This window comes from Microcaecilia unicolor, chromosome 1 (genome assembly GCF_901765095.1).
Source record: "Microcaecilia unicolor chromosome 1, aMicUni1.1, whole genome shotgun sequence".
In the NCBI taxonomy this organism is placed as follows: Eukaryota; Metazoa; Chordata; class Amphibia; order Gymnophiona; family Siphonopidae; genus Microcaecilia; species Microcaecilia unicolor.
In genome coordinates, this window is record NC_044031.1 from 307,283,312 (window position 1) to 307,296,974 (window position 13,663).

The 13,663-nt window shown below is 51.4% G+C and overlaps 1 protein-coding gene across 1 annotated transcript in view; it reads left to right on the forward strand.

The window, feature by feature from the left end:
• Positions 1-13,663, forward strand: part of GCAT (glycine C-acetyltransferase) — an 82,921-nt gene that overhangs the window by 54,687 nt on the left and 14,571 nt on the right. Inside the window, exon 6 of the mRNA XM_030208029.1 lies at positions 3,040-3,122. Coding sequence (XP_030063889.1) covers positions 3,040-3,122 — 83 coding nt within the window. The remainder of the gene's footprint in view (positions 1-3,039; positions 3,123-13,663) is intronic.

Genomic DNA, 13,663 nt, shown 5'->3' on the forward strand with positions numbered 1-13,663 from the left:
TGATATGTTTGAGTTTTTATTATTTGCTTTGACAGGTTTTTAGTATTGTGATAACATTTTTTTGAACACATGCATGTTTATAGAAGTCAGATTTTTTATTTTAAGATTATATATTTTTATGTGCAGTCTTGTGACCCCGGATGCAGGCGGTTTTCCCACCGAAACCCTGACTCATGTCAGGTCTGTCAGGTTCTCAGGTTCAGAGCCCGCGGGGCCTGGCTCTGGAGCAAACGTGAGCCCTTGGGCTGCTGACGAGGAGCGACAGCAGCAGGCAAAACCCACCAACCAACACTGGGTAAGCACACCGGCAGGGACTGCAGGCACTGCCCAGCGAACCGGAACACATGGACTGGAATCCCCCGGACTGGAAGACACAGGACTGGAACACACACCGGACCGGAACACACTGGACTGGAGCACACCAGACTGGAACACCCTGGACTGGAATCCCCCGGACTGGAGGACACAGGACTGGAACACACACCGGACCGGAACACACTGGACTGGAGCACACTGGACTGGTCCGCACAGCTTCACCTGTGCTTAGCTACTAAGCCCCCCAGGAGTTGAGCTTCTGGGTTCGAGTAGCCGACAGGACTTACTGGATACCGGGTGACATAGGGACCAGGACTGGAAACAGAAGTGCTCCTAACCCTAAACTAGCATGAGTGTTCCTAACAGTAAACTGACAAAAGGACTTCCTAAGCCCTATGCTAAACAAGAGCTCCAAGCCCTGCTCAAGAAAGGGACTTCCTAAGCCCTAAACTAACAGAGCAGGGAACTAAACCCAAAGCTAACACAGGTGCTACTAAGCACCAAGCTACAAGCAGAGCTTTACACAAGCTAAACACAGAACTAACCAGCTACCTAAGCACTGCTCTAGCAAGCTAGAAACAACTAACAAGGTGCTTCCTAAGCACTACTCTGGCAAGCAACCAGAAGAGCTCCTAGCACTAAAAGGGAAGACAGGGGAGCCACAAGGAAAAAGAAGGGAAGCTAACACATTAGCCAAAAGTGATTCTAAATCACCAAACACCAACAACAAAGACTGCAATGCTACCAATAGCACAAACACCAGAAGTACTTCTAACAACACCAAACCCAGGAGTACTTCTAATAGCAACAGAGCTTCCAAAGCCCTACACATAGCAATGCTTCCAAAACCAAGAGGGAAAAGCAGGGGAACCAAAGGGAAAAGCAGGAAAGCTAAACACATAGACACCAGTGCACACTGCACTAACACTAACCTGGACCTTAGCAAAAGCAAGCAGGGACCCTAGACACAATGTCAGAAGTGCACACTGCACCACCCTACCTAAAGCAAACACAACTGTTGCAAAGGCCCTGAAGGAAACAACACCACTTCCTTATCAAGGCCCTCCCTGATGATGTCACACTCCCTAGACCTAGGCAAAAGCACACTGACCCAGAGAGGCCCAACCCACACCAATGCAAAACCGTGAAATACTTGAAGCCAGTACACCCAAAGAGAGGTAGAGCAACTCAGGCAACACACAGCTGTAGTAAAGTAAAACAATTAACCCCATGCTGCTGGAAGCTGCCAGCACAGAGAGACAGAGCCAGCTCAGAAAGGACAGAGAAAAGAAACAGAAGCCAGCTAAGAAGCTGACCCCCAGGAAAGAGGTAAGTTTGAGAGGGGTTCAGACCCCAATCATAACAAGGTCTTTGGGGCCTAATAAAGAGTTTCAGCTTGAATTCTCCCTGTCTGAGAGTTGTCTCCTTCTACTTTTCTGTGATCTTCATTGCATTTTGTAAGGGTATCTTCCTTTTCCTCTGTGAATATCACACTTAACCACGTAAGAGACAGACGCATACATCCTGATATTCTATGCTGGTGCCTAGACATGGCCCAGCACTGAATATCCAGTAATAATGCTGGCTGAATATCTACATCACCTTTTAAAATTTTAATTAAATTATAAATATGACTTGTTCAGCCTCTGTCATTGCTGGAAGTGTTTTGTTCACTATGGCCCTGATGCTCAAAACTCCAGTGCTATTCTGAATAGCGCTGTAATAATACCACTGGAACAGCATAGAAGATCGACGCCATAATGCTCAATGATAATGAGATGCAAATATAGACATGCTCATAGCTTTGAGCATCAGGGAGTTTGGCAGGAAGATTGTGCTTTGCACATGCACAGAAGAGCTCGGCTCCTGTGCCTGGTAAAACCCGAACGTGAAGCACACATTGGCGTCTGTTTTCTGTGGCCTAAATATAAGCGTGTTTAAATTTTTTTTTAGCTTGGACGCTTACATTTAGATACAGGAAACAGACGCCAACACTTAAAGGCATCCTTCTGCTTCTAAAAGCAATCACAACTGGCAGATTTTGCAGAAGGAATCATGGGAAATCCTCTCTTCCAACTCCAATCTGGTGTTATTTTTTGCAGCAGTAAGGTTGATTCGGGCACTCTTTTCTGAATACAAAATGACCTCATTTACATGAGTTTGACTACATTTGCATTCTATCTGTGCTAGTGCCTGGCGTGCTTGTTTCTTGTTCTAGACCCCGCTGAACATTCTGCGAAGGTAAATGCGGGTGCTAGTACAGCGCTAATGGCTTCTAGCGCCTGCGTTTACTTTTGAGCATCGGGGCCTGTATTAATCAGGGCTGACTTTTTATTTAAATATAGGATGGCTATACAGGTATATGTTTTGAAAGGAATAGATTGTGATGGTCCACTTTTGCCAGGTGAGGGCTGGGAGATGATGTCCTATTTGCCTTCAAGAAACTGGAATTCTCCTTGTATGCTCTTTTCATAGAGAGTTATGCAGTCACTCTGTTTCAGTGAAAAGGGTTATGCGTGCTATTGGCATAGAGTGAGAAGCAGTGGCTATAGATAATGGGCATCCAACATGTGACCCAAATGAGATTTTTAGCAAAAGAAAAAAACATTTTTATATAATGAGTTGGTACACATGATACTGAAACATTGCAGAGCTACAGTTTCAGAAGGACAGAGAATTGCCCAGTGTACCTGAATGTAACTCACCTTGCTCTTCCCACTCCAGGGGGACCGATGAGCTGCTGGGGGTCATGGACCAAGTGACTATCGTTAACTCCACGCTGGGGAAAGCTCTTGGTGGTTCTGCAGGTCAGTTTCTCTTCTAGTTTGCCCCTTCCCTTGCCCCTTTAATCTACCGTCTACTCACTCTTCCTGCCCCTCTCTCCATCCTCCCCTTTCCATATCATCAAGCTGATCAATCCATAGACTGGTGGGTTGTGTCCATCTACCAGCAGGTGGAGATAGAGAGCAAACTTTTGCCTCCCTATATGTGGTCATGTGCTGCCGGAAACTCCTCAGTATGTTCTCTATCTCAGCAGGTGGTGGTCACACACAGCAGCAGCTCTGGCTAGGCCTCCAAGCCTAATTTTTAGGTTTTGTTGAGTGCCTGGGGTTGAGGGCTCTTTTGAGCAAGTGCAAACCTGGTGGTGCCAGGTCCCTCCTTTTCTCCCCCCTCCTTAAAGGCGTTTATTTTGACGTTTATTTAAACGTTTATTGCAGCTACTCACTGGGACACCAGGTCGTTACAGCTCGGAGCGGACAGCAGGTAATTTTTACCTTTTTATAGCGGGCAGGGGGTTCCCCGATTTATCTCCACGTGGCATATGGCGTCGGAGGGCGAGGGCGTAAAGAGTCGCTCCCCGGATCGCTTGGGCGCTTCTAGAGGGGATGCGGGGGTCTTAAAGCCTGATTCGCCCTTGTTGGGTGACAGTTTCGTGGCCGATGAATGTCCCGGTCCTTCCTCCGGCGTGGCGGTTTTTCCCGCCATAAACGCCCATCCCCCGCTCCTCGCCTCCGCCATCTTGGCCGGCCACGCGGCTCGGACGGCTTCTTCTTGGGCCGCCCTTGAGGTTGGAGACATTAATGCCATGAACGCCCTTAATTTGGGCGACGGCACAAAAGCGGCTAAAGTTAAGCGCCGTTCTTCCCGCGCGGCTCCTTCACGGAGTGTCGCGCCGGACGCCATTTTGGATGCGCAGCATGTCTCTCTCCCGCTCTTGCGAGCGCCGGTTGAGGGTGCGTCTAGGGCTGTTGCCCAGGCTGCGGAAGTACACAGTCTGGGGGGTTTCTCCCCCGAGTTTGTTTTGCTGCTGCATCAGGCCTTCCTTATGCAAAACGCTGCCCCTGCTCCCTCGTCTGGTAAAGAGGTTGAGGTTCCCAGAGGTAAACGCCCTCGGGTTGATTCCCAGGCCTTGGAGGACTTTGTCTCCTCCGATGTAGATGAGGGCAGCGTATCTGAGGTCTCCCAACGGTCCTTTGCGGATTCCTTGGAGGAGACGGATCCCCGCTCGGATGGAGCGGATGACCCCTCTGCAGTGCGGCTTTTTAGCTCAGAGGATTTGCCCAACCTGTTGGTACAGGCCATGGACACTTTGAAGATTTCCTCTCCGGAGGACGTCTCTCCCTCAGCCCCTGTTGGCTCTGCCATTATGCTGGGGACGAAGCGCCCGCCTAGAACCTTCCACGTGCATGATGCCATGCACACCTTAATTGCGGCTCAATGGGATGTCCCGGAAGCGAGCCTTAAAGTGGCTAGGGCTATGTCCCGCCTCTATCCTTTGACTGAAAGTGAACGTGAGGCCTATCTGTGGCCTACCGTGGATTCTTTAATCACTGCGGTGACTAAGAAAACGGCGTTGCCGGTGGAAGGTGGCACGGCCCTAAAGGACGCCCAAGACAGAAGATTGGAGGCGGCCTTAAGGTCGTCCTTTGAGGCAGCTGCTTTAAGTTTGCAGGCCTCAATTTGCGGCTCCTTTGTGGCCAGGGCGTGCCTGACTATGGTGCAGCGGGCTTTCCCCTCGGATCATTCCTTGAGGGCTGATTGGCCGGCCCTGGAATCGGGCTTAGCCTATTTGGCAGACTTGCTGTATGATGTCTTGAGGGCCTCAGCGAAAGGCATGGCTCAGACAATCTCTGCGCGGCGGTGGCTTTGGCTGAAACATTGGTCTGCTGACCACGCCTCTAAATCCCGCCTGGCTAGATTGCCTTTTAAAGGCAAGCTGCTCTTTGGGGTCGAGCTGGACAAAATCGTGACCGATCTCGGCACATCTAAGGGCAAGAAGTTACCAGAGGTCAGGGTTCGGGCTAGTACTCGCCCTGGTACCTCCAGAGGACGGTTTCAGGAAGCCCGTCGGTACTGCCCAGGCAGGTCGGGCTCCTCTTTCCTTCAAGAGGAACTTCTCCCCCAAGCAGCATTCCTTTCGCAGAGACCGCCGTCCCGGAGGTGCTCCCTCCGGTCCTCCCCCAGGGTCTCGTACCCAATGACGGGGCCTTGGTCCACGCCCCAGTGCAGATTGGAGGACGGCTGTCCTCGTTTCTGGGCGAGTGGACCACAATAACTTCAGACGCTTGGGTGCTGGAAGTCATCAGAGACGGCTACAAGCTAGAGTTCTGCCGACCCTTAAAAGACGGGTTTGTACTCTCTCCCTGCAAGTCTCCGGTCAAAGCTGTGGTAGTGCAGCAGACCTTGAACAATCTGATCCGCCTGGGGGCGGTCGTTCCGGTGCCAGAAAATCAGCTTGGCAAGGAACGTTACTCCATTTACTTTGTGGTACCAAAGAAAGGAGGTTCTGTACGGCCTATCCTCGACCTCAAAGGGGTCAATCGGGCCTTGAAAGTTCGGCACTTTCGCATGGAGACCCTCCGCTCTGTTATAGCGGCAGTGAAGGCAGGAGAGTTCCTGGCATCCTTGGACATCAAGGAAGCGTACTTGCATATTCCCATCTGGCCTCCTCATCAACGCTTTCTGCGTTTTGCAGTACTGGGCCGACACTTCCAGTTCAGAGCCCTCCCGTTCGGGTTGGCTACTGCTCCGCGGACCTTCCCCAAAGTAATGGTGGTCATCGCGGCCTTCCTGAGGAAGGAAGGAGTACAAGTCCATTCTTATCTGGACGATTGGTTGATCCGAGCCCCTCTTATGCAGAGTGCGGCAAAGCTGTGAACCGGGTGGTTGCTCTTTTGAGCTCCCTGGGTGGATCATCAACTGGGAGAAAAGCCAGCTGCGCCCGACTCAGTCCCTGGAGTATCTGGGAGTTCGATTCGACACCCAAGTGGGCAGAGTGCTCCTGCCAGACAATCGGATTGTCAAGCTTCAGGCTCAGGTGGACCAGTTCCTAGTAGCCTCTCCCCTTCGGGCTTGGGACTATGTGCAGCTGTTGGGCTCTATGACAGCCACGATGGAAGTAGTGCCCTGGGCCAGGGCTCATATGAGACCACGACAGCAATTTCTGCTGCAGCGCTGGACTCCGATGTCGGAGGAGTATGCTGTGCGCCTTCCCTTGGTCCCAGCAGTGCGCAAGGCGCTGAGCTGGTGGACGCAGACAGTCAAGTTGTCTGCAGGAATGCCTCTGGTGACCCCGGAGTGGATTGTCGTCACGACACACACCTCTTTGACGGGCTGGGGAGCCCACTGCTTGGGAAGGACAGCGCAGGGGCTCCGGTCTCCTGCAGAGGCAAGTGGTCTATCAACCTCCTGGAACTCAGAGCCATTCGGTTGGCGCTGCTGGAGTTCATCCCGGTACTGGTGTTGAAGCCAGTACGGGTCCTGTCGGACTATGCCACGGCTGTGGCCTATGTCATCCGCCAGGGAGGTACCAAGAGCGCCCCTCTAGCCAAGGAGGCTATGAATCTCTGCCAGTGGACGGAAGTGAACCTGGAGCAGCTGTCAGCGGCCCACATTGCCGGAGTCATGAATGTCAAGGCGGACTTTCTCAGTCGCCATACCTTGGAGCCCGGAGAGTGGCAGCTATCTGCTCAGGCGTTCTTGGACATCACGAAGCGCTGGGGCCAGCCGAGCCTAGTTCTCATGGCGTCATCGGCCAATTGCCAAGTGCCGCGCTTTTTCAGCAGAGGACGGGACCCTCGATCCCTGGGAGTAGATGCTCTTCTCCAACAGTGGCCGACACAAAAGCTTCTCTATGTGTTCCCGCCCTGGCCCATGTTGGGCAGGGTGCTAGACCGGGTGGCAAGCATCCCCGGCAGGGTAATCCTGGTGGGTCCGGATTGGCCCAGACGTCCCTGGTATGCGGACTTGTTCAGGCTCTCAGTCGCCGATCCTCTGCGGCTGCCAGTGGAGCAGGACCTGTCTACATCAGGGTCCCGTGGTGATGGAGAATCCCTCCCCCTTTGGTCTTACGGCCTGGCTATTGAGCGGCAGCGTCTGAGAAAGAAGGGTTTCTCAGACAAGGTCATCGCCACTATGCTGAGAGCGAGGAAGCGCTCTACTTCTACTGCTTACGCCAGGGTTTGGCGTATCTTTGCAGCGTGGTGTGAAGCAGGCTCACTTTCTCCCTTCACTGCTCCAATTTCTTCAGTGTTGGCATTCCTGCAAGAAGGTCTGGAGAAAGACCTGTCGCTCAGTTCCCTTAAAGTCCAGGTAGCGGCTCTGGCTTGCTTCAGGGGCCGCCTGAAGGGTGCTTCCCTGGCTTCGCAGCCAGATGTGATGCGCTTTCTCAAGGGAGTTAATCACCTGCGCCCTCCTCTGCACTCAGTGGTGCCTGCGTGGAATCTCAACCTGGTGCTAAGAGCATTGCAGAAGCCGCCTTTTGAACCCTTGTCGAGGGCATCTCTGAAAGACCTGACGTTGAAAGCAGTCTTTTTGGTGGCTATCACTTCAGCCAGAAGAGTTTCCGAGCTCCAGGCACTCTCAGGTCGAGAGCCTTTTCTGCAGTTCACTGAGGCAGGAGTGTCTATTCGCACAGTGCCTTCCTTCCTGCCCAAGATTGTTTTTCGCTTCCATGTGAATCAGCAGCTCTGTCTCCCTTCCTTTCGTAGGGAGGTCTACCCAGAGGAATACTCTGCTCTCAATTTCTGGATGTGAGACGAGTCATCATCAGATGCTTGGAAGTGACCAATGATTTCCGGAAATCGGATCTTCTGTTTGTCCTGTTTACAGGTCCTCGTAAGGGTCTGCAGGCTTCTAAGCCTACAGTGGCAAGATGGGTCAAGGAAGCCATTGCAGCGGCTTAGGTGGCCGCGGGGAAGGCCCATACCTTTGCCAGGCATTACCGCTTGACTGTGGCTGCTCGGGCGGAGGCCCGGTTTGGAGCTTCAGTGTTGCGGTCAGGGATTTCTATGTCCCGCCCTGGGTGAGTACTGCTTCGGTACATCCCACCAGTCTATGGATTGATCAGCTTGATGATATGGAAGGTAAAATTATGTATCATACCTGATAATTTTCTTTCCATTAATCATAGCTGATCAATCCATAGCCCCTCCCAGATATCTGTACTGTTTATATTCTGGTTGAATTTTAGGTTCAAGTTTAGCCTTCAGTTACTTCGGGAGGACTTCGTGTTCAAGTTCTTCTTTCACCTGGATTCTTCAAGAGTTGAGACGAGTTTGTGTTACAGTGAGCTGCTGCATTCCTCTCCCCTCCGTTTTATGGGGCTGGATTGAGATTTAAATTCTGCCGGCACTCCCTCCCGCTTCGTGCGGCTGTAGGGCAGCTTTGTACCCCTCCCACTTCGGCGGTGTTAGGGTCAGTCAGCTCCTCCCGCGGTTGCGGTTGCAGGATAAGCCAGATCCCCCCGCATCGGCGGGTGTGGTGTCCCTCCCCCGCTCCGCGGGGATGAGCTGGACGGATTCCCCTCCCCCACTTGTGTGGGGATGAGCTGGGTTAATTCCCCTCCCCCGTTTCGGCGGTGGTGAGCTGGGCAGAGTGTCCCTTCGTGGGTGTAATTCTATAAGTGCTGAGTCCTGCGGATGGAGCTTTGATATCGACATACTGAGGAGTTTCCGGCAGCACATGACCACATATAGGGAGGCAAAAGTTTGCTCTCTATCTCCACCTGCTGGTAGATGGACACAACCCACCAGTCTATGGATTGATCAGCTATGATTAATGGAAAGAAAATTATCAGGTATGATACATAATTTTACCTTCTTTCTTCCTCCTATCACATAAGAACATCAGGAAAGCCTTGTTGAGTCAGAGCATGGTCCATCAAGCCCATCATCCTGTCTCCAGCGGTGGCCAACCCAGGTCCCCAAGTACCTGGTAGATCCCAAAGAATAGATCCATTTCTCATAGTTCATTTCCAGGGATGAGGAATAACTACATCCCAAGTCTTCCTGGCAAATAATTTTTCTCTGAGGTCAAACAGGCTTATAGATTCTCACAAGTGGGTGACACTGACCTGTGTCGCCTGGTCCAGGATTTATGAAAAGCATAAGTACAGCTTTGTAGAGTGCGAGACATTCTCTACCACGCATGCTCGAGTGCCTTCCTGCCCGCCACTAAAATGCAGTCTCAATTCTTTTTGTACCCCGGTGAGGAGAATGTGTGGGGTTTTTTTTTACTTTCTCACTTTTGCATGATCCAAAGAGCTTTATTATTGTGCCTTTCGGCAATTTATTTTTAATCCTTTATGTTCCCCTTTGTGGAACCCCCTTTAAAAAAAATATTTTCCTTTCAGTTTCTAGTTTATTTTGCCCGATTTTAAGTTTCCTTTCTTTTTCGTCATCATTAGACCACTTTTAGGCCTTGACGTCAGCTGGGATTTTTCCCTTCATTTTTGCTATGCCTTTTCCCTTTTTCAGGCACCATCGCTTCATTTAATTTAGCCGAGGAAGTTTTTCCTTCCATGTCCATGAAGGTTCCCAGTGGCTTTAAGCTCTATACCTGGTGCAGTCGTACGATTTCTGGGAGAGACACCCATTCTTGGTGTCTTCAGTGTCTTAGGCCCAACCATAGCCCCACTAACTGTGTTCTCTGCCTTTGTATGAAGAAGAGGACCCAGGTTTCCAGAGAGGCTCCACAAGAGAGGATTTTTGGAGCCAAGTCCGGTTCATCAGCATCGACGTCGAGCATCGCACTAGCATCGGGAGTGTCAGTAAGCATGGCTGCTGCTAGACCCTTAGACATTGGGAGCAGTGAAGCATCGAGTGGGTCTCTACCTGTCTCAAAGCCTCCTGCTGTGCAGGCCCCCCGTGATCATCCATTGTTGGACCTGACCCTGAGGTGACGTGGATTCGACATCGTCCTTGTCGGTACCGAGGAGCCTCGATGATGAGCTTCGAGCGAAGGCCAAAAAGCATCACCATTGATCACCTGTTATGATTCTGCTAGCAGGCAGGGGAATGTTTGGGACCCACTCCTGATTGGCTTTTCAGGGGCTGAGCTGACAGACGTCAGAAGTCTGATCTACTTAAGCCTACCTTTCCCTACAACTTTAGCGTTTGATTGTTTTGTTTGCTCAGCTGAAGCCAGCCTGTGCTTGGGCGCCTGTGTTCAGTCTGTGTTCACGTTGGAGTTTAGCCTTTCCCCTCTGTGCTTGTTGATTCTGTGTGTGTGTGTGTGCTGGGTATTCCCAGCATGAGCTTGATTGCCTCCCCTACACCTGGGGCCAGATGCACTAAACTTAACGAGCCATTAACGAGCAAGTAGTAAACCGTGGCATGCACAAAAGGCTTCTCAGACATTTTTCGATCACGGTAGCAGCTAATGAAAACAGAATGCAGATGAGCAAATTAGTACCCCAATGTGTATAAATCGTATTGTAATGAGATGCACTACCGTTTTCCGGTTGCCTAACCGTGGAAAATCTAACGGGAGGTCTGTACCTCTCGTTGGGGCTGCGCGGGATTTATTCGCCTCTAAAAACTTCTATAAATTTAACAACAACAAAAAAAAAATCGGGGGAAAAAACCGTCCAAGTGCTTGTCAGGGCCGTCCTTCTAAAGTGCCTAACATGGGCGTCCTTCACTAAAAAAAGGACGTGCCTGACGAGCACTTGGACGTTTTTCCCCCAGATTTTTTGTGATGGGTGCGAGGACGTCCAAATCAAAAAATTATTTGGATGTCTCTTTCGATTATGCCCCACCTCCAGGTCTCTCTCAGCCAATCACAGCGCATTTAGTTGACACCAGTGACAGCTAAACGTGCTGTGATTGGCTGAGAGAGACCTGGAGGAGGGGCATCGGACGTGCTGCTAACACCCCGGGGCAAGACGGCTGGAGCAGAAGCCGCCGATAGCTGCCAGGTATGAGTTTGATGACACGGTGTGGAGGAGCTTGAGAGAGAGGTTCCGAACTGCGGACAAGGAGGAAAGTAGAAGACTGAAGATTGGTTCCCTGATCCCCGGCTTGCAGATACAGTTTGCCGCCTGTGGGATGCCTTACAGGGAGAGAAGGTGTGCCTCGGCAGACACGTCCTTTTTTTTGTTTTTTAGTGAAGGACGTCCTTGGCATGCGCAGAGCAGCCAGCATAACGCTTGGCTGCTCTGGGCATGCTCAACCAGCCGACCGACTTCCGAGAGAATAGAGAATGCAAGTGAGCTACAACGAGCAGCTCATTTGCATTTCGTTTCCTTGATGCATGGCCGTTCCCTGCCGATTTGCTATGGAATCGGTAAGGGAAGGGCTCTTCTGAGGACCTTAGTGCATCTGGCCATAAGTCTGCTTTACTGCTCTAATGTTGTGCTGTCTGTGGTGAGTTGTGCCTTGTATTGTTCCAGTTTGTTTGTTTAGTTTTCTCGCTCTCTGTGTTCCCTTTGTTGTGCTGAGCTGTTGCTCTGCTCCCTGTGGTTCTGCTTCCGTTTGGCAGTCCCTCTGTCCGTGTATATTGCTCCTGTTTGTTGGTTTTAGTTCTCTTTGTTGGCTGAATCTGTCTCCTGTTTCCGGTGAGCAGTGCTCCTTTTCTGGTCTGTGTGTGTCAAGGCAGCTTTCTCTGCTTACTGTTCCTTTTTCGCTTTTGTGTTGTGAGGCCAGCTTTGTGTATTCTTATAGGTAGTTTTCCTTTTCCTTTGTGTGCTGTATGGTACAGCTTAGTGTGTTCCTTGTAGAGCTTCTTGTATTTTGTATGCTGTAAGGTGCAGCCTAGTTTCCTTGAGTGCTGTGGGGCACAGCCTAGTGTATCCCTATGAGTGATTTCCCTTTTTTCCTTGAGTGCCTAGTGGCATACCTTAGAGTATTCCTTTGAGTGGCTTCCCCTTTCCCTGAATGCTGAATGATTCAGCCTAGAGTGTATTCCTATAGTTGGTTCCCTTTTTCCCTTAAGTGCTGTATAGTACAGCCTAGAGTGTTCCCTTCTGGGGCTTCCTGTATTCTTGACCACCCTGTGGCACAGCCTTGTGTATACCTTTAGAGGTTCTGTCTCTCACCCTTTTCCTTGTGTCTCTACCCTGCACTATGTGCACTGCTTGTGCTCAGTCCCTTGGGGACCCTTCATTGTTCTTTCTCCCCTCCCAGAGTGTGACTGGGTTCCCGGTTGGCCGTGAGGCCCGCTTGCTTGGACTCTGCGTGAGTGGGTTCCCGATCGGCTGTGAGGCCCGCCTGAATGCTTTATCTCATTTTCTGGTGGTGCCTGTTAGCTGTTGTGTGTGTGCAGGGCTTGGTGGCTGGGGTGGTACATAGGGCCTGTTCGGTCTACCCTTGGCCTAAATCCTATACTAGGCCTCGGCCTGGGCTCGTCCAGAATAACGTCGCCTTCAATGCATGATGCTGAGCGCTCTGGGGCATCCAAAAGTTCGGCACCCGAGAAGCATGGGCACTGGGAGGACCATTCCTCCTCCATACAGGAGGTGCCGATGCGTCAGTTTCCCAGCAGCCAAGATCCAGCTCTTGCATCAATCCCAGCAGTATTGCAAACTGCTCCTGAGTCGGTACCCCAGCCTTTCCCGGTGTCAGCCCTCAATGAGCGCATCTGGGCCTTGCTTTCTGAGCTGCTGGCTGGCCTTCTTCAATGGTGTGCATCGGCATTAGGGGTGCTTGTGCCTACCCTGCCTCCCGTTACAGCCCTGCTTGGACTTCAGCCTGTGGTACGGTCTCTGACCCCAACGCCACATGTGGCATCGGTGTCAACTGCCACCCAAGCTGGTACTCCCTCAACATCAGTGGAGGAAACTTCACTGGAGTCAATGCGGGAACTGACTTCTCAACACCATTCTCGAGGACATGGGTCCTCTACGTCGAGGCAGGTTCGGTCTCGACACTCCTACCAGGAGGTGTTGTCTGACACTGAAGGGGAGCACTCGTGGGATTTAGAGGAGGATCCAAGGTACTTTTCCTCAGATGAGTCCTATGGAATTCTCTCTGAACCCTCCCTCCACCTGAAAGGAGAAAGTCTCCTCTGGAGAGCCTTTCATTCCCTTCTTTTATCAAGGAGATGGCCGATGCCATTCCATTTCCTTTGGAAGTGGAGGACGAGCCCAGGGCCAAGATGTTTGAGGTCCTGGACTACACACCTCCTCCTAGGGAGCCTGTGACTGTCTCTCTCGATGAGGTACTCCAGGAAGTCCTCATTAGGAATTGGGAGTCCCCTCTGTTGGTCCCGGTCATGCCCAAGAAGGTCAATTATCATGTACCGGATCCACAGTACACCTGGTTTTGGTAAGCCTCAGTTGCCTTGCAATTCGGTGGTGGTGGAATCTGCTCTCAAAAGAGCCAGGAGTTCCAGGGACTATATCTCGGCGCCCCCAGGTAGAGAAGCTAGAACCCTGGATTTTGGGGGGAGAAAGATGTTTCAGGCTTCAGTGCTCAGCTCCCGAATACAATCCTACCAGTTCTTCATGAGTGTCTACTTGCGAAACGTGGTGCAAAAGTTGTCAGACCTGGCTGAGACGCTCCCTCCGGAGCAGGCCAAGTCACTTCACTAGTTGGCTAAGCACCAGAAGGCATGTCAAAAGTTCTTG